The sequence below is a fragment of the Megalobrama amblycephala genome, linkage group LG1 (assembly GCF_018812025.1).
Source record: "Megalobrama amblycephala isolate DHTTF-2021 linkage group LG1, ASM1881202v1, whole genome shotgun sequence".
In the NCBI taxonomy this organism is placed as follows: domain Eukaryota; kingdom Metazoa; phylum Chordata; class Actinopteri; order Cypriniformes; family Xenocyprididae; genus Megalobrama; species Megalobrama amblycephala.
The window spans coordinates 46,244,030-46,268,313 of record NC_063044.1 but is presented as its reverse complement, the minus strand read 5'-3'; the positions used below and the strand labels follow the sequence as shown (position 1 = coordinate 46,268,313).

General features: G+C 40.8%; 1 protein-coding gene across 1 annotated transcript in view; it reads left to right on the top strand.

Annotated features, from left to right (window-relative positions):
* Positions 1-23,544, top strand: part of gpatch8 (G patch domain containing 8) — a 39,575-nt gene extending 16,031 nt beyond the window's left edge. The window contains 7 exon segments of the mRNA XM_048196607.1: positions 8,362-8,434; positions 16,987-17,054; positions 17,146-17,232; positions 17,745-17,888; positions 18,036-18,166; positions 18,244-18,734; positions 18,737-23,544. Of these exon segments, the coding sequence (XP_048052564.1) occupies positions 8,362-8,434; positions 16,987-17,054; positions 17,146-17,232; positions 17,745-17,888; positions 18,036-18,166; positions 18,244-18,734; positions 18,737-22,188 (4,446 nt within the window). The 3' untranslated portion in view covers positions 22,189-23,544.
* The last annotated feature ends 740 nt before the right edge of the window (positions 23,545-24,284 follow it).

Here is a 24,284-nt window from a genome sequence, read left to right as displayed (position 1 = left end):
CACATAGCAGAGAGCTAGAGGGAATGTGGTGTATGTGTGTATGAGCACACTAGTGCCCAGTATCTTGTCTGTTTTTGTTTTTTGTGTTAGTGTTTGTGTAGGACAGTTCATTTCAGATATTTTCAGTATTGTACACAACTTGGGGTGTTCGACATTTCTCTCCTGCAGCGAATTGGCCCCAATTAGCTAAGCAGCTCTGACCCGGTTTGTATCTGCACGCTCTGCTCTCCTCCTCCTGTCTCTTTAGGGGCTCCTTGTAACGCTTTCTCACTCTCTCTCTCTCTCTCTCTCTCTCTCTCTCTGTCTCTCACTCTCTCTTGCTCCCTCTTTCTGTCTCTCTCTCTCTCTCTCTCTCTCTCTCTCATCATTCTGTCCTTCTTTCTGTCTCTCCAACACAGTGATTCGGTGTACAGTACCCTCTGTCATTATGTGCTGGCATGGTGCTTGTGCAACTGGGACTGCATTTTTCGCTGACTAGGCATGTAGATAATATCGCAGGCAGCTCTCGTCTCTGTCTCTCTGTCTTGTTCCTCTGGTTCGCTCTGTATTTCAGAGGTTTGCATGCCGGATGCCTCTCCTCCTCTCCATGTTGTCCTCTCTGCTCCAGTTACACTTTTGTAGGGTAAATTCTCTAAAATCAGATTCTCAAGTGTATCATTCTATTATATTAATATCGCTCTCTCTCTTTTCTCTTTTTTTTTTATACATGAAAATCAAGCTATATAAAACATCTGCAGTCCTGTCTTTAAAAGCAGGTCATCGGTTTCATAAAAAACACCATTTTGTATTGAAATGACTACTTTTCCATGTGTTGACATTAGTATCAGGGCTCAACAATAAGGATGGCACAGTGTGAGAGTATCCCAGTTGAGCCAGCCATATTGGAAATTTTAAACATATATTAAATTATATACATTTTTATTTATTTATTGTTTTATTTTATTTTGTTCTATGGTAAAGGGAATTTTCAAATTATGAAAGCAATTACACTTGCTAAAAACATTGGGGGAAAAAATCCTTATTGTTGAGTGTGATACTGACATGGTGAATTGAATGTCAAAAGTAAATAATATATATATATATATATATATTTCTGTACTATGGTAAAAGCTATTATTACTGTAAGTATGACTTGTATTCATGTCCAATATTTTTTTAACAAGCTGTAGAAGTATGTTTTCATATGTCTAGGGGCAGATTTATTTATTTATTTTTTCATCAAGATGTCTCTTGGTCAGATCTATTCAGTATTGTTTGGAGCAGCCACCGTCCCAGAGTGCGGTTCAGAAGGACACAAGAGAGCAGGAGAGGTGGCCTGGCTGCCTGCCTGAACCAAATGATTCCTGCTCCTGCACTATTGTCTATGGAGGGGTGTGGAGAGCAGAACTGCCACACGCAGCGTTCGTGAAGAGCAGAGATGTTACACACCTCAGGAAGCAATGGCTATCACTGTCGATTCATTTTTTTTTACACTCAGAGCATAGTATACAGTGCATAATGTTTCCTCAATCACACAAACACACAGCAACATCTGAGCTTTGGTTTATTTGCCCCCTGTTTTCCTGTTCTAGATCTAGTGTGTCAGGTCTATTTCCACCAAACACCAGTGGTGTATTTATATCGAAGAACTCCTAGCAGCTGGTCTGGGTGGACAGTGACAGCCATCGCTGCATGTATGTGTGCGCGTCTTGTGTTCGAGCGCTGTGTTTGTCATGCTCTTGTTTCCCATGCCTCTCCTCTGCCAATCATTGTGTGTGATCTGTAGGCAGCTAGAGGTTTGTGGTAATCGGGATATTCTCTTATTTTTCCCATATGCTTTTATCTACTTATTCCCTCTTCTTTCTTGCTCTCTTAACACCTTTGTTTGTCTGTTTGCATGTTAAGTCAATAGCATTAGTTCTCTCATTAGTGCATCTCTTTCACACACTCCCCTTCATCCTACTATGTACCCTAATTCTCATCTTCCTTTTCTTGCCTCCCAACCCAAGGAGATGTGCACAGGGCAGTGATCAAGTCAAATGACAGACATCACATAAATCATACACATAATAGATTTGATTGTGTAACTGGCTTCCCTAGAGGCTTTACTTTGAATATTGTAGGAAACTCAGAATGTATAATGACTGGCAATACAATTGTCAGTCCTGTTTTGCACTGCTAAATATGGTTATTTTCTCACAATTTGTTCATTAACTAGAGTCACAAAAGCATTTATGACCAACATCACTCCCTTAAATGTTCAAGGCAACAGTAAACCTGTGCTGTGTGAACACAGCCACACGGGAAAAATAGTCGTCTGTCACGTCATACAGTCAGTGTCTTGAGTGTGTTTTCTTTTGGGGTTCTGGTAACTCACAGAGATGGTTATATGAGCTGTTTGATATCTGAAGGTTTAGGTCCAGTCACCATTCTGCCGGCACTGCTCCCGTCGGTTTTGTGATCTGGTAAGACCCAAGCATTGCCTTCTACACTTAAATATAAATTTTAAAAAAGTTTTCAAAGCTGCTATCCGTTAAATCAAGATTGAAGGGAGAAATGTGCACCTTGATTGGACACATTTATTATACAAGACTTTCCAGTGTTCTGCAGGTCCCCATTTTAATTTTTTTCAGTCACTGTATAAAAAAAGCTTGGCTTTGGTTATTTATTCATGCCAACAGTATGAATAAATGATTGTAAACTCAAATGCTGACTGTGTAAACATAGCCCATGAGTGACTATGAGATACAGTAAGTATAATACATAATGTCTCTCACTGATACAACAGTTTACAACTTAATAGACTTGAAAAATTGGCACATGCATTCTTCAAAACATTCAGTTCATACAGTTTAAGTTTGCAGCATGCACACACATTCTCTTAATGAAGGTCTTGATGATCTTCTGTGTGAAATATAAACCGAGGAATGTTATGATAGAAAGGTCAAGGTTTGCCATTTCAAAAAACCCTGACCTGTAGTTGTGACCCTATAGCCGAGGTGTCTTTTCCGTCATCTGTGTTCAGTCTTTCTCTTCCTTTTTTTTTTTTTTTTATTTATTTTTTTTTTTAAATTAACACTGAATACCAGGACTTTCCAAGGAACTCAGTGGCATCAAAAAGTGTTTGGACACTTTAGCCATACTTAATGTTAGAGCATTAGAGAACCAAATATCAAACAAAGTGGAATGAATTCAGAAACGGTTCAATTTTTAAGCAAAAGCAGTAAGGAAGAGAATGTTCGATTTCTCTCGCTTTCTCTTTTCCATAAGCACACTGATGCAACAACAGCTGTCAAGGTCCCCTAACAAACATACACCCTCACCTAAAAAACTTTGGCTGGCCCAATACCCCACCTTAACTTGATAACACTTTCCTGCTCTGATCTCTCTCGCTCTTGTTGGTCATCTATCTGTTTAAAGCATTTTTGGCAACCAGCTACAGAGTATGAAGGTCAGCAGGGACACTGTCATCTCATAAATGGTTTCTTAATCAACCACCACTCACTGGCTCTTAATGCCGTGACACACCAAGCCAATGTCAAAGAACTACCGGTAACAGAAGCTGACTGTTGTTGCCACTGCGTCTGAGGCATAAAGCTGCACTTGAACACATCAAAAGGACTACAGGCGACTGCCAACTAGCACATGAGCTCTACCTCTGCGTGGAAGGAAATAACTGTCTATATCAGCAGGTATCAATAGTCTATATTTATCATTCAAAAAGGGAAACCGAATATAGGACTGCAGATATACAAACCGTAAAAACAAAGCAGCTCTTTCTTACCATTTTGAATATCAATTATGCTGTTCACTTCCTTCATTCTAGCAAGCTCATTTTATTAAAATATTGGTGTATGGTTGCTCAGGTAAGATGATGTAAAATTAAAACGGCCTTCTGTCAGTGCCGTCTTGACTTCTTTGCTAGTTTTCATCACTTTTATTCTCATGCACTGACTCGTTCGCTAAACTAAGCAGCCATTCGAAGCGATCTTTCTCGCAGACGGCATTTCAACACGCTGAATCTGGTGAGCTCCCACCGTCGTGGGCAGGGTTTCCCAAAAGCATCGTAAGTCTAAGTTGATCGTAGCTCCATTGGTGGCAATGGAGCTACGATCAACTTAAGCTTACGATGCTTTTGGGAAACTCTGCCGTGAGCACTGCTAGAGCCGATGTGTAGGATGCACTGCGAAAACCAGCCCAACGGATGCGCACCGGTGACCGACTGACGTCTTGGTGTGTCACAGCCTTTATAGTTCTTTGATTCGACATTTCCATGGGTCTCTGAGACCATCAATTCCTAGTTCCTATGTTTTTTATTTCCAGTGTATCAGCATAATTGTCCTTTCTATTTTCATATTTACATTTCACATAATTTCATGGACAGAAAGAAAAGAAGAAATGTTTATTGACATGTTTTTATAACAGCGGTGCTGTGAATTTTCCATGCTTCAGTATTGATATACACAATATAAAACATCAAATTTAGTGTGAACTCATTCTCAAGTTTTAAGTTGGTCTTAATGAAGCGGTCACAAACCGCTAATAAAGCCCTAAACGCACTGTAAAACCACTCGCTGCTCTGCACATCTCTCTCCTGTTTTATTTTAATCCCACCTTCCACTCCCTCTCTCACTTCCTGCTTTTACTTTGTTGATAACATCACTCTCTATCACTCTTTCCTTGTGGGAGTGTATATGTTTGGACAATATAACATTTTGTTGTTTTTTTTTTAATCATTTATATGAATTAACTGCCAGTTAGTGGATGTGTAGATGTGTGAATTCACTGTGGTAATGTAGTGGATCAAAGAGACAGTGTGACCAGTAGAAAGCTGTAGAGATTGGCCAGTTTCTTCAGTTTGTGTGACGTTTGACTGTTCTTTTGACAGCCCAGGGTTTAAAAGCCAGGTTCGTATGGACATGTTTTCACTCCACTTGCACTGCTGTTGGATTCTTCGGCGTTTTTGCTCTTCATCTGTCTGTTTAATTTTAGTGCATTCATCCATTTGCCCCCACAAAACCCATCCGCCTCCCACGTCTGCCTGACACACCATCCACAGGGCCAGTGGATCTGGGCCACATTTGCCTGATTCTGATTGGCTCGTATGAACAATTATACTAAACAAAGACAGCTTTCTTCCCCAAGTTCTGTTCTCTTGATCTAATGGTCTCCTGTTTGGGAAAGAAAAGTTCAGGTTTGCTATGTAAAGTGCTCCACTCAGCAGGAAGAGGTAATGTTAGGTCAGCTCAATGCGCACCCTGTTTAGATGCTCCTTGAGTCTTCAGAATGATGAAATGCTGTGTGTTGTTAGCAGAGGATGCTGCAGAGCCACTGCATTGCAGGCCTTTTGGGTTGGGCTTACTGCAGGCGCATCTGCACTGCTGATAAATGAAAGATCCTGGGACTTGCGCTCTTGATCGTGCGGTCTGTCCTCACATCTGTACACGAGCTTGTGTCTTATGATTAATTATGTTGGACTATCATCATTTCTTTAGAGGTACATGCAAGCTGCAATTGGCCTTTTGCTGGTTTTGATGTGCGTTCTGTGGCCTCCTCTGCTGACTCTAAATACAGAAAAGGAAATGATCGTTATCCCACGCTCTTGTTCCTTTTTTTTTTTTTTCATCCCTGTAATTTGAACGGGAGAACATGCACATAGCTGTTTGGATGTCCAGAGGCCCAAAGGGGATTTTGTACAAGATGAGCATTAGTGCAGCTCCCCATGCGCAAACCATCTGGAGAAAACGTTTCCATATTCTATCACCACACACACACACGCACGCAAACACAAACTCTCCAAGCTAAGACATAAATGACCTGAAGATTTAACATGATTATTTTGTATAACTTATTATAACATATGTAAAAGGAGAGATCGACCACTATTCATTTTGTATGGCCGATATGATACCTATTGTTTTTGTATGGGTATGATAACCAAGAAGCAGAACTGATTTTTAATTATTTTTAGCTCTGCATTTTGATACAAATAATACAATTTTGAATAACAACAATAGTATTGCTATAGTTGTTTTAAGATATACAATACCATTCAAAAGTCTGGGGTCAAAAGTTTTTTGGTTTTTTTTTTTCTTCATTCAGACTTAAAGACATTGTTAAATAAAAAAAAATAAAAAAATTCAAATAATTGCTGTTCTTTTGAACTTTTTTTTATCAAATAATCCATGAACAGCAGCACAAATGTTTTTTAAATAAGAAATTGTAGCCTATTATTATTATTATTCAGTCGCATTGTGACACTTTGAAAAAAATTCAAATCATATGAAGAAATAATAGTAATGATATTTCACAATATTATTATTTAAATTTTTTTTTGTATTTTTGTATTGTATTATTGATTTAATAATAAGATTTTCAAAAAAATCTTACCAACCCCAATCTTTTGAACATTAGTGTATATGCAAACGCAAATTCACAAATAAAATGAATTTATTCAAACACGTCAGTTTCCTTTCCTTTGAACGTACTCTGTTTAACGTACTTGCGTTTAATACAGTTATTGGCACTATTCTTAAGAAACCCATAGAGAAAGCAGAAAAGTGTGAATTGAATGGTCTTCTCAAATTTGCCATAGGTGTTCTCATCAACCCAACACCTAAGTGAGTTAGGGATGCCTCAGGAGGTCTGTTGCAATAACCCCATTAAATAAATGGAAAAATATGATCAAATCCCAGTAGCAGTCTTAACACCAAAGTAAGGAAAAGAAATGGAGTAGCTATTTGAAGCACTATTAAAAACAAGCCTCATGGATCTCTAATAACAGGCTGTAAGACTAATGGCTTTATATTTATAAAATGTATATTTAGGGCTGTCAGTTCAGTATCTAAATTGGGCAAACCATTGCGTGGGCGTGGCAAACAATCGGCAGAGCAAATGGAAAGCGGGTGTGTCTTGTGGGGGTAAACCCTCCCTACCTACCCATAATGCTCTAACCTTGTTCTTGCTCCACTCCTTGCCTCTCACACACCACTCATGGCTGCTCCATCTTATGCTCACGCTCTGTAGGTTGTGACATCTGTTTAGATGACCTTGTGCATAATCACTGTAAGATGCTTGCCCTCATCTCTAACAACATCCTGAGCTCTCTGCTGCCCTCTCCTTCCCTGTATATGCTTAAGTTACTATTATACAGATATGACTAACACCGCCGTCTCTTTTTGTTAAAAGAGTTTAACAAAAAGCTGCATGCTGGTTAATGGTTTTGGTTTTCACCTCTATTTTTTTGTTTTTGTTGTTGTTCATATTGGCCTTTATTTGTGGTGTGTGTGTGTAGATAAATATTTTTTTTCTTTCAGTGCTCATTTTTAATCCTTATATTATTTTTTTTCTTTATGCTTGGATCAGATTAAAGCTGTTGTGACTTTAAGCTTGTTTTTTTATTTTTTGTTTTATATTCTTGCATTTCATGTATTTATTTTAGTAACTTCTGTTTATCTTTTTTCTTTCTATTTATTTTTATTTTATTTATTTTTTGAAGCATCAGATCAGTCTATAAAATGCGAACACACACTCACACACATGCAGATCGGGCCTCTCAATGGTAACCGAGGCCTCCCTCTCTCTCCATTTTTCTTTTTTTGTCTCTCCATAAATCTATCAATCTACCTCTCTGACTGTCTCACTCCCTGATCTCCTCCTTTCGCTCTCGTTACAGCTACATACTGTATGTTTTTTTGTTTTTTTTTGTGGTGGCTCTGTTGTCATGATGATGAACTCACAAAAAGCTTGTGAAAGTTTTTGGTTTTTATGTGTATGCAAGCTCATGTCTGTGCCGTTCCTTCCCCCTTAGTTGTTTGTGCATTAATCTTTCTCCCTGAGATGGTTTATATATGTATTTGTGTGTCATGATACGTATATAACCGTACGTTCCTCCCTCCTTCCTTTGAGACTAAAAGTGAGTTCGTAAACTCAGAGGTTGGTAGCGTAAACTTATATCCCTTTTAGCTGTTACCTTCACTAGTTAATTTGAGGAATGCCCCTTTTAAGCTATAGATTAGATGTTAGACTATAGACTTTAGTATGAAGTTGGGTTCAATTACTCCTCCACAAGAAACACTAGAGTAAAGGCTTCAGATATGTGCCTTTTTACAGAGCCCCAATGACTTTTCCTCCTCCTGTTCTTTCTATCTATCTCCCTCTGCTCTTCCTCCCTCTTTCTCCCTTCCGCTCCCCATCTGACAAGGAGTTTAAAGGTGTAGCAGATGTTGCTAATGTTGATGACAGTGAGTGAAGATGTTTTGACAGTTGTCTGGCTACCATGTGTACTCGTGACTCAGTGTGAGTGTGTGTGTGTGTGTGTGAGGAAAGCGCTTCTTATTATTGGAATATTGTGGTCTTTCTTTCCTTTCTTCCTCACATCAGGATAACATTGGGCACCGGCTCCTTCAGAAACATGGCTGGAAGTTGGGTCAAGGCCTGGGCAAAACCATGCAGGGTAAGCAAGCACCTTTCTCTATCAAGCTCAATCTCTCCCACTCTTACTCTCTCTTGATTTCCACCCAACAGCATCAATGCCCTATGGTTTGATCAGTTGTAAAAATGTTTTCTTTTCTGATCTCTCTCTCTCTCTCTCTCTATATATTCTGTTCCAGCACACCCATTTGTATTTTTCATTTGTACTGACATTAGTGGATGTGTCTGTGAGGAATGAATTTGTTTGGACTAGTGTTGATACGGTGAATGGGGGAAGACAGGGTGAGATGGATAGACAGGAAGGAGTTGGTAGAATGGCATGAGGTGACATCAGATAAGCACTGAGTGCTCTAGCATTTCTATGGTCATTATAGTCTAGAGTAGATATGGAGATGGGTATTTGAGTAATTTTGCAGTTCTGTAAAAATAAAAAGATACTTTTATGATTTATATTATGATATTGTAATTGTTTTAAATATGTGGGAGCTTGCATTTTCACTCAGTTTGCAAAAAAAGCAAGCAGAAACACGGCTTGAGACTGCACACATATATTGTGTGATATGGCATATTATAATGCAGTTAGAATGCCTCTGAAATTTGAAAATAGACCAAAATGGCCCGTTTTAGTTTTTTTTTATATATTTCTGTCAGGGCTGTCAAAATTAACACACTAATTTTGTGATTTAATTTATTCAGTTTAACGCTGTAAAAAATTAACGCAGCATCTGTTTTTTTTCTGTTGTCCTTTGGCTGCGCTACAGTATATGATCATGCTATCATTCATTCAAGTGCTATTAAACCATTCAAGCATGATAAGACACAAAAAAAACCCCTAAAATCTGTAGCCTACTGTCTGTGAAGCGGCTCTCCGTGAACAAAAACCCGAAACGCATGCACATAATTCCGCTTGCCACACGAAATTGTCGAGTATTTGTCGAGTATCCTCATAAGCGCAGTCTTAAATGAGTTAAAAAGTGTTAAATGAACATAAAGAGTGGTGTGTCAGATCCGCGTTGTGTGTGTCAGGTCTTCAAGTGACAGCAGCCTAATAAACCTCCTGCTGTCTGTTTCATAAATGATAATCAAAGAAAAAAAGACAATGAAAAAATCACACACTGCTCTTGACTGAATAACTTCTGTAGCTTTAATAAGGATCTTTATTTAATTTACAATTTATTCAGTGACGTCTGCACAGTGCCTAATTTTTCAATTTCTGTATATTTAGACCTACCTGAAAATCTTAAAGCACTTTTACAATGTTGCATGGTTCAAAAACAAGGAAAACAACCGGCCCGACTGAGCAAGTAGGAAAATAACCTTACCAAAAATGTTCAATTGAAGCTTATATTTTGTTTCATTTACAAATGTTACATCGCAGTTTAAAAATAATGGTGTCAAAACCTCGCACTCAAAAATGCATTTTCACAAAACTTAATGAGGAATATGCATTCATTAAAGCAATATAATCAAAGACTTATAATTGAGTTGGAAAGTGTAAATGAATTGGCATTAGTCTAAATAGTGTTTGTACTAGCAAAGTATTAAGTGTAGGAGGAGTACTTACTCATGCACATCCCTGATATGGACAGTCACACCCTAACACTCATGCAACCCAGAATCAGTGAGAAACCGAAACACAGACGGTCACACCAGATAAACATATTCACTGTGTTCTTTTGTTGTGCTTTTGCTAAGGAAGAGCAACTCTTTAATTTCTTTCTCCATCCCTCTGTCCTCTCCCAGTTCCCTCTCTACTTTTTCCCCTGCACTTGATTTGTAGCCTGCTGAGATGCTGTATTGATGCAGTCTTGTTTTCTGAGTTCAGTGGTCATTTGGCTTGCATGTGTGTGAGGGAGTAGAATAATATGCATATGAGCCATTCTTCCCTGAAAAAGATCACTTTGTCTCTCATTGTGCAAAGAGCAGAGATGTACAGAGTGTTAGATTTCATGTTGACTTTTCTTAAAAAAATGTACTTGTTACATTTTGGGACTTGGAACATAAATTCAAACACTGAGTAAGGAAACACAATTACTTAGAAGGGAGTTTCTTTTCATGGACGGACAGAGTAGACGTTAAGATTTGCGCCAAGACAGAGAGTAAAGTTAGCTTTATAAAGGCTCTGATTTTGGTCATTACTTCAGGCTGATACAATTGTTGGCAGACTGAAATCTATGTAGACATTGACCAGCAGTTTCTGAGACACACACAAACATCTTATCACCCCAGCAGGATGCATGTGTGCAGCAGTCACGCTGCAAAGCCTGCAGGAAATAAAGCACACAGTGAGGAATGCTAGTATGTGTCATCCTCCTAGTGCATCAGAACAAAATGTAGTGTATTATAGTCTGAAAGAATGTTTAGATTTCTGAGCACATTTCAAAAGATTTTTTTTCTAGGTCTAGATCTTTCTTTTGTTCTTTCCCTTTAGTCCTCATTGCAACTTCTGAGTGCGTGAGAGGTTTTGTTTGCACAGAAACATGTAAATTGATCTGCCCACATGTAAATCAGTACAAGATACTCTCAACAAGGTGAAAGGAGGCAAACCCAGCTGACACCTTTCTGACATGCTGCCTTGTTAAAATGAAATTTACAAATCTTTTCAGCAGAAAGGTTTTGATTTGAAATAATTTGCTCACACAAATCAATGATAGGAATAATAATGGCTCTCTCTCTACCTCTATTGAAAGTAAACAGTGAAGGTTTGTGTCAGCTAACTTTTGCAAGGTCATTTGGCCCGTCAGGCAAGTATGTGAGTCTCTCCCTAGAGATCGCTTTTATTGCACAAATTTGCACATGCGCACACATACACTCTAGACCACTGCCCTGCAGCTGTTGCTATTCAAGTACTGAAGTCAGTGTTGTGTAAAAGCCCAAGATCTTAATCCAGTTATAAGTGCGCATAAATGGGAAAGGCATCATATCGGTTTTCATTTCTTTCAGTGAGAGCTTCCCTCAACATACCATGTCAACCATAGTAAGAAAAATAACAAAATAGCAGGATAATTTTTTTTGAAAGAAATTCCTACTTTTATGTAGCAATGATGCATTAAATTAATTGGAAGTGGCAGTAAAGACATTTAAATTGTTACAAAATATGTTGTAATAATATTTTACTGTTTTTACAGTATTTTTGATTCAGCCTTGTTGAGCATTAGAGACTTCTTTTAAAATTAAAAAAAAAAAAAAAAAAAAAAAACAGATTCCAAACATTTGAGTGGTGTACACACTGTAAGGATATTGTTCAAAATATATATTTGCTCTGAAATGGCTTAAAACTAGCATTTTTTTTTTTTTTTTTGCATAGCTATTTTTGCTGCTGAGGTTTAAGTCGGAGGCAATTTCAAAATATCTCCATTTCGCTCTCTTAGTAATCACACATTGCAGTAGAAAGAGGTTATTTGCCCATTAGGAAGCTTAATGGGCCTATAAAATCACAATAAAATCATTGTGATGTTCACCATATTGATTAATTTTATATTGCCAGCACTACTTCACACAGTCAGCATTTCCCCAAGCGGTGACAGCAGAAACCAGAACGACAGCTCTCTTTTTGGCCTTTGCCGTAGCCACTCACACTCCATTGGTGTGAGTTGTTTTCTTAGAACTCGCACTGCGGAGAACCCAGAGGAAGTAGCCATAGCCAGAGGTTGTCATCCCAGCCAAGTCAAGTGTGTGACAGATTAGGAATGTTTCCAGTGCTCCCCAGCACCGCCCATCTGTTGGCAAAACACACCAAAGATCAGAGTTTTGTCCTTTCTTGGTTGTCGTCTTCCTGTCATCACGCTGTTTGTGTTTAATACACAGAGCAGACAGAGTGTCTGAAGTTTGTTTGCAGTGAAAGAGATTTTCCAGATCAGATAAAATCCTGGAGCTTCTAGCAGGCTTTAGGAAGTAGATTAGTTCCATCTTGCAGGAGAGAAATTAGGGGAGGGGTAGAGTGAGAGCTTGTGGAAAGCATGTACACCAAATTACATGGCAGATTGCTTTTGTGGAATCCTCAGAGAAACTGACTCAAGGTTTCTCAGGAGAAAGTGACCATGCGTATGTGTGTTTTGACCCAGTCAAGTGTTGGGAATTATTTGAAAACACTCGCTCTTAGTGCAAAGAACTTGGCTGCATAAATACACAAACCCACACACAAACAAACAAACAAACAAACACACACGCCTGTTCACCCATTCTGGTGCTCATGCCATGGTGTTTGAACCTTATCCTTTTCCTTTTCTCTCTATCTTTTGGAAAGAGCCTTGGTACTGAGTGTGAATTTACTGAAATGTCTCCCCAAATGCTTTGAGTTTCCATTGTATTGACTCTGTTTTTTTACTCTTCTTTCTTTTTTTTTTACTCTTGTTTTTTAGGTAAGGTTTGTAGGACCTCCCCCACTGTATGTTTGTGTGTATGTTTGAGTAAGAGTGTGTGTGCGTGTGGATGTTTTTTCTTGTAAATAATACAAAATAACTCTCCCCCTTTTACAGTGTAGCCTAACGGCCTCTCTTAGTTCTTCTCTATATATGCTTACAATCACTAAACGCTCTCTGCTCAAAATACCAGCGCTACGATTTGAAACTCATACCAAAATGGAATCAGTAAACATTTTGTAGAAATTAATTGCCCTTTTTTTTTTCTCTTGATTGTTCAGAATTCACCCATGTTAGAATAGTACTTGTATATATTAGTTTAATGTTTGTTTGGCTGCGATGGGGGTGTTTTGATTGGCTGAGAACATGAGATGGGGCCCTCTGATTGGCTGTGAACATGATTCTGCCTCTTTCCCATGATTCCCCTGAATGGCTTGCCAGAATGAGCCTCAATCTCCCGCCCATTCTCCCCCTCCTTCCGCCTTCGATCGGTCTATCTGCCTGCGTCCACTATTGTGAAGTGAATGTACACATGTGGTACATGTGGGAGTGGAAATTGTATGTGTTGAGTGTGTGTATGTGTCACCAAAACATGGGGTGGGGGCTCAGGTGTTTTAGCTTGCAGGGAGAAGTCTTCACACCATCCCACCTGCATCCCACTTCTCCTCTTATAAATGTACTTACTTGTGAAAGCCTCACCTGACCTGACCCATCTCCTTCCCCCTCTCCTGCAGAGCATGCTGGCTGTAGAGACACAGTCTTGTGAAGCTGAGTTTTAAGCAACGCAAGAGACCACAAAACTGATTGGAGTTGATTCTAGATAAATGGTGAGATGAAAATGGCTATGAAACAGATCTAGTCCTCTAAAGAAGCCAGAGTCCGATAAGAACGATGCGCTGCTAAAAGCTCACTCACAGCGTATGCTTCTCATAGCTCGTACAGCTGCGTGATGAAGTATGTATATAACTGCCTCTCTGTCTCAGAAACACATTCACGTGGAGACTTGGACCCGCATGGGGATTGGAGAAAGGGGGGAAACGGGGAGTTGAGTGCTCCTTTTTGGATTGAGTGATGGTTTGATACATTTCTGTTGAAAGACAATCATCAAAGAGAGGGGAAACTCCTCCTTGCTTTGTCAGGGGGGAACCCAAAAGCCTGAAATTATAGTACCAGAAATGAGCAGTAAAGAGGAGGAGAGTCAGGGATGGTGAGAGGGTATCTCTGTAATCACCCAGGCCCATTGGTAGGGGGTACACCAAAGCCCCTGCCCCCAAACCCAACCCCTAACCCTTTACCCCTTACCCCTGAACGCTCTCTTTGTGCCTCAATCTTCCTGCTTAACCAATTGGTGTTTCTTTTTTGCAGCATTATGATCCTGGCCATGTTGTGCTGATGGTAAACTTAGTGGTAAATGTTATTTTTACCCCTGATTGAATTGGTTATTTTATTTTGATTTATTCTTTCATTTTTTAAATATTTTTCTTTTGTTTTGTTTTGTTTGATTTTACTTCCCCCATTTCTTGTTTTGATATGACTCTCATCATCAGAGCACCAGTGTTTAATAGGCTTAAACTGTCTCTACCTCTCTTTGTATTAGTCTTCATTCTGCTGCCCGTCTCTTAGTGTTCAATATGCACTCTTCTAGAACACTCTCATTCTGTTTGTTTTCAGTTTTTTGGGGGATATTTAGACTCACTTCCCCTTTTTTGTTGCATTGCACCCTTTTCGTCCAGTCTCGTTATGTTCTTTCACTGGAATGCATAATGCTAGTCTTGACCTCACATTGTTCCCAACGACTGATTGTTTGGGAAGGGAAAGGATTAGTTGATTTTGGGGCCTGATTTTGGGATTCCCCCCTACCTTTTAGGGAATAGTCTCAGGCATATTCTAACCTCTGAGATAATCAGTGCTAATCATTACAGGAACATATAAGACATTCCATGTTTCTGATTATATGTGCTAGAATGTTAAGACACTAACCAGATACATAAATATTAAGTATCTATTTCAAATGAAGCTCATTTATTATATACAGATTCTCTGTTTTGTTAATAAACTCTCTTGTGCACCCTGGTGGTAGGATGAATACCTCAGTGCACTTTCCTGGAGACTCTGGTGGGGCTGGAATCCCTTCAGGCCCTTTTCGTTCCATACATGCTCCTTTATCACTTTATTACAGGAACAATTATACCACTGGGCTGAAGCTCCAGTCCTCTCTGCCAACAAATTAGACAGTCTCAAGTATCCAAACTTTAATGGATCTCTTTCTGCTCAAGGGCTAGGACTTAATGTGTTATCTTTTTTGACTCAAACACAGATTTCTCAAAATGTATTTGCACTGCTGATGCCTTAATTCCTTTTATTTAGAGAAATTTGAAAGGCATATTCTTCTTTTGTTAGTTCAGCAGGGTGAGAATACTTGCTTGTTTTACTCGGTTTTGAAAGTTTCTCAAACAAGTAATAGGCAAAGGTTATTTATCTTTAAACTAATAATAAAATATGATTAAATAAAATATGAATGAACTGATATTAAAGTTATGGCCAATACTAATGGACTGAATTATTTTCATGGTATGGCTAATATTGAAAAATGTAAGTTTCAAATCAGCATTTCAATGCTTAAGGACATTTAGGCATCACGTAATTGTAATGTACATGGGTAATGGTTAAATAATTGTAAATCTCTAATATAATTATTTATTTTTTTGTTAAATTCCTAGCCCTTTATTGCTTTACGTGGCTCCTGATGTTATTCATAATTTTTTCTTGCCTTTTGTCATTTACATCAGCCCAAGGGTATGAACTGATCCTACTTTTAAAACTTGAACAACTCCCACCCCCCCCCACCCCCCCCAAAAAAAATGACAAAAAAGAGGAAGACTGACAGAAAAAAAAACTGAAATCCAAACGATTGATTGGAGTCTGATTGACTGTGACCATGGTGCTAGCCTGTGCAGCCGCAAATTAGTATGACTTCTGTTGTTGTGCCTTTTCTCCTTTATTTGAAACCCCCCACCCTTTCCTGTCTCTGTGTCTGTATGTTTGCCACCCCCACCCCATCCCCACACTCTCCCAGGTAAGTACATCCTTTCCCCAACCCTGCACTGTCACCATGGCAACCTCTGGCCTTTGACGTCACTCTGCTGCTGTAGCTCATTGCTTGTCCTTATTCTCTCTGTTCTCCGTCTTTCACTCCCTGTGTCTCTCTTTCTTTCTCTCTCTCTCTCTCTCTCTCTCTGCTTCGTTTGGCTGGTTATGAGTGGATTAAGCAATTATGTGTCAATCTTCAATGTAGTTTTGATTGTCTTTTTTTCTTTTGTTTCATTCTGATTTGTGTTCATTTTTTCTGATGTTACTTTTCCTCTGATCTAGGTCTTTTCACAGCTTGCATATATAAAACATATGACAGGCTATGACTATCAGTAAAAGAAAGTACTATCTCAGGATATCATATGGGACATAAACCTCATTTGCATCCAGGTGTGGCCTGCTGCCAGGTAGGAAAGTTGAGCAGCTCAGAAAGGGTTTAGACCTAGATAAATGGGTGTAAAGAGGAGAATATTGTGAGACACACACTTTGGATCTGGTAGCCAGTGTTGTCAAAGTACTGTGAAAAGATGCAGTGAATGCTGATATCTCCTCCCTCTCTTAAATACTCCTGGCAACCCAACGTTAAAAACATGAGCTGGACTGAACACAATCCATACTGCATTGAGACTTGGCTAAAAAGCGAGTGAGGGTGATAACAGAAAGTGAGGAGGAAAGTAAGTGGAAATAAGACAGGCCCTTAAGCAGGCCACTGTAGGGACACTGCGGCAAATTCAGTGAAATCTTCAGTCCAACATTCCCCTTCTTGTTTTCTGTCCCTTGCTTCTTTCAGTGGAAGCAGCTTGTACTTTTTCAGTGTATGCAGTTCATTACAAAATAAATTGGCAGCAAATTCAAACAGTAAACGATTAAACTAGCCTTAGTTAGTCATATTGCAGCACCTGGAATGGCCTTTTAAAGGGGAGAGCTGCACATGAAGCTGTGAGAATGGCTAGAGTTTGGTTCACTGTAGCTTTCTGGTCTCTTGCACTTGAAGGCAGTCTCTCTAACCCAGCACCCTGTGCTCTAAGCAGGCTGTCCCGCCCCGAGTTTTCTCTTAAATGTGAACAAAAGTCTAACCTCTGTCCTATGTCTCTCTCTCTGCCTCTCGCCCCCAACCTCATAGGACGAACTGACCCAGTGCCCATCGTCCTCAAATATGACGTCATGGGAATGGGGCGAATGGAAATGGAGGTGAGAACATTGTTGTTTGTACTTTCTTTTCATAATGAATGTTCATTTTAATGTGTGCTCCTCTAACCTCCGTGTGCACGTGTACCCACAGCTGGACTATGCAGAAGATGCCACAGAGAAGCGCCGGGTGTTGGAAATTGAAAAAGAAGACACAGAGGAACTGCGTCAAAAATACAAGGTGAAATTCTATGACAGCAACAAGGTTCATTGCCTTTTTCTGTTAGTATTTCTGTCAAACCTACACACCTAATTTCTCTTTCCTTACAGTTCTTCCCAGTTCCCTAATTTGTAGTAGATTGAATGCAAGTCTTATCTAGTTAAAATGCAGTGAATGTTTGAGATCGATTTGTCACAGTCACTTGCCTTGGACGGATACAAAGCTTCTCTTGTTCCACTGGAGCTCAACCACATACAAAAACATCAGTTGTGGGTAACTGTGGATAACTGTGGGTAACCTTAGTGGATTGTGTCTCTCTCGAAAGCCATTTGAATTTATAAGCATGCTTATAATTAATTTGTCTCTTTCTCACTTGATGTCTTTCCTGACAAACTATCCTGCATGTACAGTACATTAACATGTTGATATACCAATCCCCAAAATGCCAAAAGTTGCCTATGCAAGCCAGTTTTCCACACCCAATCAACCTGATTCCATTAATGTTTCATGATATGTTGTTCTGTGTTTTGTAGGATTATGCAGAGAAGGAAAAAGCCATTGCTAAAGCTCTAGAGGAACTGAGGGCCAACTTCTACTGTGAACTGTGTGATAAGCAATACCAGAAACATCAGGAGTTTGACAATCATATCAACTCCTACGATCATGCACACAAGCAGGTAGGAGAGATTCACATAGGCATGACTACACTGAACAACATTTGAACATGTCATAATTTTCTTCACATTTAATGTCTTTTTCATATGTGCAGCTCCAGATTGTAACACTTTCAGTAAGTTTTTATTCCTCTCTGTCTAATCCTACAGAGACTGAAGGAGCTGAAGCAGAGGGAGTATGCTCGGAATGTGTCTTCTCGTTCCAAAAAGGATTGCAGAAAACAGGAGCGGATGCTGCGGCGGCTTCATGAACTGGCCGAACAGAGGAAACAGCAAGACCAGTAAGTAAAATTCTGAGTCTGTCTTCTAAGTGTTGCCAGTTGTAGCAAATGGTCTCATTCTTTAATTTATTTTACAGTGTCCCTGGTAGTGGCCCTATGTTTAAAACCACCACAGTGGCAGTAGATGGAGAAAAGGGGGAAGACTCCATGGATGGTGTGCCTATGACAGTGGATACCAACACAGAGGTTATTGAAGATAAGGGAATCTGTAGTGTTAGTGGTCAAGGCTCCCCTAGAACAGGCCCTACCATCAGCTTTGGGTTTAACAAGACTAGCTCTTCTCCAACACCCTCTGGAGGCTCACAGGCTCCCAAAGTCAGTGTCTCCTTCTCTTTTGCTAAGAAAGCCCCAGTCAAACTTGAGACAGCTGCAGCTTTCTTTGCAGACCCTGGGGAAGAGACAGTGGAAGGAGAAGAAGGTCAGGAAGAGGGAGGAGAAAAGACTGGAGGAGAGGATATAGGTGTAGCATCTACCACTGATATCCCCCAAGCAGGAGGAGGAGGAGGAGGAGGAGGTGGTGGTGGTGGAGGAGGTGGAGGAGGAGGAGGAGGAGATGGTGGTGGGGGGGTGAGGGTGAAGAAGAGCAGACACAACCAGATGATGGAGCAGCCCTGGCCTCCACTTTGAACAAGTTGAAGATGATGATGAAAAAGGAGGAAGGTTACTCTGGACAGGAGCCACAGTATTACCATTACGTACCTCCTGCACATTGTCGGGTCAAGCCCCATTTCCAATTTCTGCTTTTCATGAAGGCTACAGACCAGTGTGATAGCAAGGAGGATGAGGATGGAGCGAAAGATGAGAAGGCAGCAGCAGGTAATGTTGGAGAGCAAAAACATGTCAAAGTCAGCAGCTGCACATCTGAAAAAGACCCTGAGAATGAACCTGCACAGGCACAAAACTCAAATCCCTCTCCCGCATTAGCTAAAGTGAACACAGAGGAAGAATCAAGTAGTACAGCTGCAGGGCAAATTGATACAGCAGTAGTAGTTAGCCCGAACCAACCAGCTGATGCCAAGCAAGGGATATCAGAGTCTCCAGACACAGGTCCCCGCATGCCAACTGGGCCTTTCTTTCCTGTGCTAAGTAAGGATGAAAGCACTACCTTGCAATGGCCTTCTGAATTGTTGGAATTTACTAAGGCTCAGCCATCTCTCTCCTACAGTTGTAATCCTCTTTACTTTGACTTCAAACTGTCAAGAAACAAAGGAAACTGGGCAAGCAAAAACAGCAAACCTGCCAAGGTCGTTAGCACTGATGGACAAGAGGGGTCTAAGCCTGAAAACACAGACAGGACTCCTGACACTAGTGGAGAGACTTGCACTACTACATCGGTTGCAGGACCCAGTACTGTTCAAAAAGAACAATCTTTATTGAAAGGGGAGGGTGCTGAAAGCGAGAACAATGAGCAGAAATTACAAAGTAATGAAGATGTGTCTGCAGGGTCTAAGAAAAAGAAAAAGAAGAAGAAACACAAGAAGTCAAGCAAGCATTCCAAACGTAAAGAAAAAGCAGCAGTGGAGGGGGAGTTGGAGAATGAGACACCAGGAGAGAAAGCAAAAAAGAAAAAGAAACATAAAAGAAAGAAAAGCAAAAATAAACCACGTGGCACTGATGAAATAGAAGCAGAGGGAGGTGGCATTAAGGAAAAGGAGAAAGACAAGGATGACAAAGATGGAGTATCCACTGCTCAGTCATCAGGAGTAAGCACATCCCTTGAGGGAGGAAAGAGAAAACGGTCCCACAAATTGTCTCAGTTGTCTGGAGTTGAGGAAGGCAGTGCAGGAAAACCTAGCTCTAAAGAGGAACACAATGGTACTAAACGTCTTAAATCTGACACCAATGCACCTGCTGCCTCCTGCTCTGCCTCAGCCCAAAAGAGCTTAAGTGGAGGTCGACCTCCAAGCAGTGACAGTGAGGAGGATGGAGGATCATCCTCTCAACGTTCTCGACCAGCTCGCCGTCGTTCCACACCACCACGTGAGCAGCGCAGACACCGCAGTGATGATTCTGGACGTTCACGCAGTAGGTCGTCTCGTCGAGGAGACCACAACCATAGACGCCACAGAGGACAAAAGTCACGCAGTCGATCCTACTCAAGTAGCTCAGAGCGTTCCTCAGCAGGGAGCAGTGCTTACAGCCGCCGTAGCCATAGCTACTCAGACAGCTACAGTGACTACAGTGATGAAGAACGTCGCCACAGATCAAGAATACCCTCCTCAGACTCAGACTATGAGAGGCGTGATAGTGGGCGATCTCACAGGCGACATTACTCCTCATCTTCTTCAGAGGAAGACTCGCGTTCACGTTCACGCTCACATAGCCGCAGGAAACATCATCGGCGGAGACACCAACGGAGCAGTAGTCGCAGCTCCAGTCGTAGTAGTAGGAGTAGCAGCGCCCGTTCCTACAGACGCAGTAGCTACAGTCGCAGCCGTAGCTCTGCCAGTCGTTCATCTAGCTCCACCAAGGGCTCTCCACATCGACATGGTCACAGCCGGCGATCTGACAGCTCAACACGGCGACGGGATTTCAACCGATCACGAATCTACCGTTCCCAGTCTCCTAGGTCTTCTTCCCGCACACAATCCCGAAACAGCAATTCTTCATCTGTACAAGGAACTAGAGGTGGTGGTGGAGCTTCCTCAAAGGAGGGTGGAGGTGCTGCAGAACATCGAAATTCATTCACAGCTCGACAACTCTTGGAGAAAATCCAATCTAGAAAAGGAGGAGATGAATCTGGTACTGGCACTAAGACGGGCATCAAGATCAAGGACCCTCCACAGGGATACTTTGGGCCCAAGCTCCCCCCTGCCCTTGGAAACAAAAGTATGTTGTCTCTATTTGGCAAGCTCCAAGCAGGAAAGAAGCCACCATTACTTCCTCTTACACGTTTAACCGAGAGTGAAAAGTGCGAACAGGGGAAAAATTCCGATAGTAATGAAGTGATCCTGGTAGAACCCATTCGTGAGTTTCCCCCACCACCTCCTCCACCTCAGCCACCAGTTCAACAACAGCAACAACAACAAAAGCAGCAATTGGAGGAGGCTGTATCAAATGCTGCAGTGCCCGAGGAGACTAGACATCCACCCTCAGACCCTCCAGCCCTTCATGAGTCTCAGCCACAATATGAGCAGGATCCAGCAATGATGATGTCACAATACCAAGGTGAGCCAAGACAAGACCCCAGTAACCCCATGTTGGACGGGCATCTTATGGGCCCCGAGATGGGACCGCAGCCTTCTATGCATGCCTACCCTGGTTACCCCCCTCCCACAATGGAGGATGGGGACATGGGCATGGAAGCTGAAGAGGATGGTCTTGCACCTTTAGAAAGTCAACCAATCACCTTTACCCCAGAGGAAATGGAGAAATACAGCAAGTTGCAGCAAGCAGCTCAACAGCACATTCAACAGCAACTGTTGGCCAAGCAGGTGAAGAGCTTCCCCTCAGCTGCAGCTGCTGCAGCGGCAGCTAACTTGGCAGCAGCGGCTAACCTTGCCCCTGCACCGCCGCCACCACCAGCTGCACTGCAGCCTATCCACATCCAGCAACCTACAGTTTCTGCAGCTTCTGCTACCTCTATTACCACAGTGCAGCACGCCATCCTGCAGCACCACGCTGCTGCCATGGGCCTTCATCCCCATAACCCACATCATCCCCACCATGCCCAGCTAGCCCAGGTGCACCACATACCTCAACATCATCTAACTCCTATCTCCTTGTCACCACTGGGCCATTCTTTGGGCCATTCACTGGGTCACTCATTAGGACACACTGGCCTGATTCCAGCCCACCACACTGCCTTCCTTTCAGGCCAGCCCATACATATTATACCAGCCTCTGCCCTTCATCACACCCCTCTTGCTCTACACCACATCCCCCATGCTGCCCTCTACCCAACGCTTTTCGCCCCTCGGCCAGCCTCTGCTGCGGCAGCGGCTGCCCTACAGCTACACCCACTTCTGCATCCTATCTTCTCAGGGCAGGACCTTCAGCACCCTCCAAACCATGGCTCCTGAAAGTCCGGCTTCTCTCAAAGAGAAGGCCTGGCCAAGCAGCGTGTAAAGCTGAAGAGTTTTAGCTAATGGGTGTCTCAGTCCAGTGACCCATAGTCCTCCTCTGTCCTCTACGTCCTCTGCTACCTTAGGGTGACCTCAACAAGGCTGTTTAGGGGTGCATTTAAATTGAGGACAGAATAAGATCTTGTCTGCCTTTTGAGATTGCAATGTTAAGAAATTGTATGTCCTGAACCAGGAGCTAGGTTGGTTGGTTAAGGTATGTAACACAAGGAGAATGAGTTGGTTTATAGGCCAAGACATGGATCTTACAACTAGGAAACCACTGGCGTATTGTTTCATTTTGTATGGTATGTCAAATTTTTGTTTTTTTTCCTGACGTGTTTCTTGTATCCAGAAGCTCACTTGCTGAAGCCATAATCAAGATCTTTGTTGTGGGCTTTTAGCATGGTTGTATACAGTTGATAATGGGTGGTCTTTAAGGGTCACTTTTGGAGATTTTGTTTTTCTGCATACTAAGCATTCATGAAAGTTGCAGAGTTTAAGAATTAACACATTGTATGAATATGCAAAGATACTTAAGCCTGCTATTTAAAAACCAGGCTGTGATAAACTGATTGGTTTGCTGTAGGATTATCATATTTGGTCATTTTCAGCACACCAATCATCAAAAACCATTGTACTATACTCTGATCAAAGGGTATCACGAAACATGAACAAGATGATTAAAATAAAAGCCATACTCAGCACTCAACAGTGTTAAGCTATTTTTGCTGATTGGTTGTAAATCAATATAAATGATCTGAAAATAGTGGACGAAACAGACATCACACATGTTGATGTCAAAAGTTTTTATAATGTCACAGGCAGTTGAAACTGTATAACAAGTTACACTTTGGGATTTGAAGATTCCCATCCCTTATTGAAATTGTGAAATCTTGCACTGAAAAATGTACATTGAGATGCTGTTTTTGCATCTTGTAACAACTGTATGATTGTAGTATTCTGCAATAATTTTATTTTCTATTTGATTTTAAATTATTTTTTTTTGTTTTTGGAAAATGTTTTCTTTCTGTACAATTAGTTAAATGTAAATAAGTTAACGTAGTGAAACTGTAAAATAAAGGTTTGTAACACCCATTTAAAATGCTAATAAAATATAATGAAATTAAAAATGGGGGAAAAAAGCATATGTAAACATGAATCAGGGCTGGTACTACAGGGGTCAGGAGTGTGTTTGGACAGTGGAGGGGACAGAATGTGGCAACTTTTGGTGACGTACTGTAAATGGCAGCAATGACATTAGCTTTTTTTTATTCCTCCTTGATGCATCAGCAAATAAAAAACTTTGACTTGTAATTCTGGTGTACAGGTATGATTATTTTTTTATCCAGGTTTATATGAAGTAGTACTAAAACCTTTTTTTCATTGAATAAAAATGTTCCTAAAGCAAAGCGCCCTTAACGGCCTTATACTACAGCTGCATAACTTTACATTAAGATTTTAGGTTAACTTAAAATAACATTCCAAAAAAGCCTTGGTTTGAACATCAGCAGGACATGAAGTTTGCACTTAAAAAAACAGGAAGATATAGAAATGCAAATAAATAAAATTGCACTTTAACATCAGGCTATTTTGTTTTGCAAACCACCATGACCTGTCCCTCACTGTTTAGTGGTGAACCCCAGGAAGAGCAAAACCAGCTGCAAGCCATCAGAAAATGGCAACAAGTGAATCAAATTGCAAGGTCATCTGTGCTATATATAGACATAACCTGATAAAATAATAGTTTTTGTTTAGCCAGTTGCATGACAATAAAAGTAGCCTATTGATGTGTATCCTGACCCATTACAAAAGGTTATATTGGACATGTCCAGTGTACTAGTCAAACAAACTAAGGCATTTAAAATTTTGTACTAAAAGTGTTTGAACTCTGTACTCTAAGATCAAAACCCACACAAAGAGCTTTCCTTCTGGGATGGATTACCTTACTGTGGAACAAGCCCTTTGAGCAAGTATAGTTCCGAATTTTTTTCAATCCATATAAATTAACTTGAACTTGTAACAATGTTATCATTATTGTAGGCAGATTTTAGAGA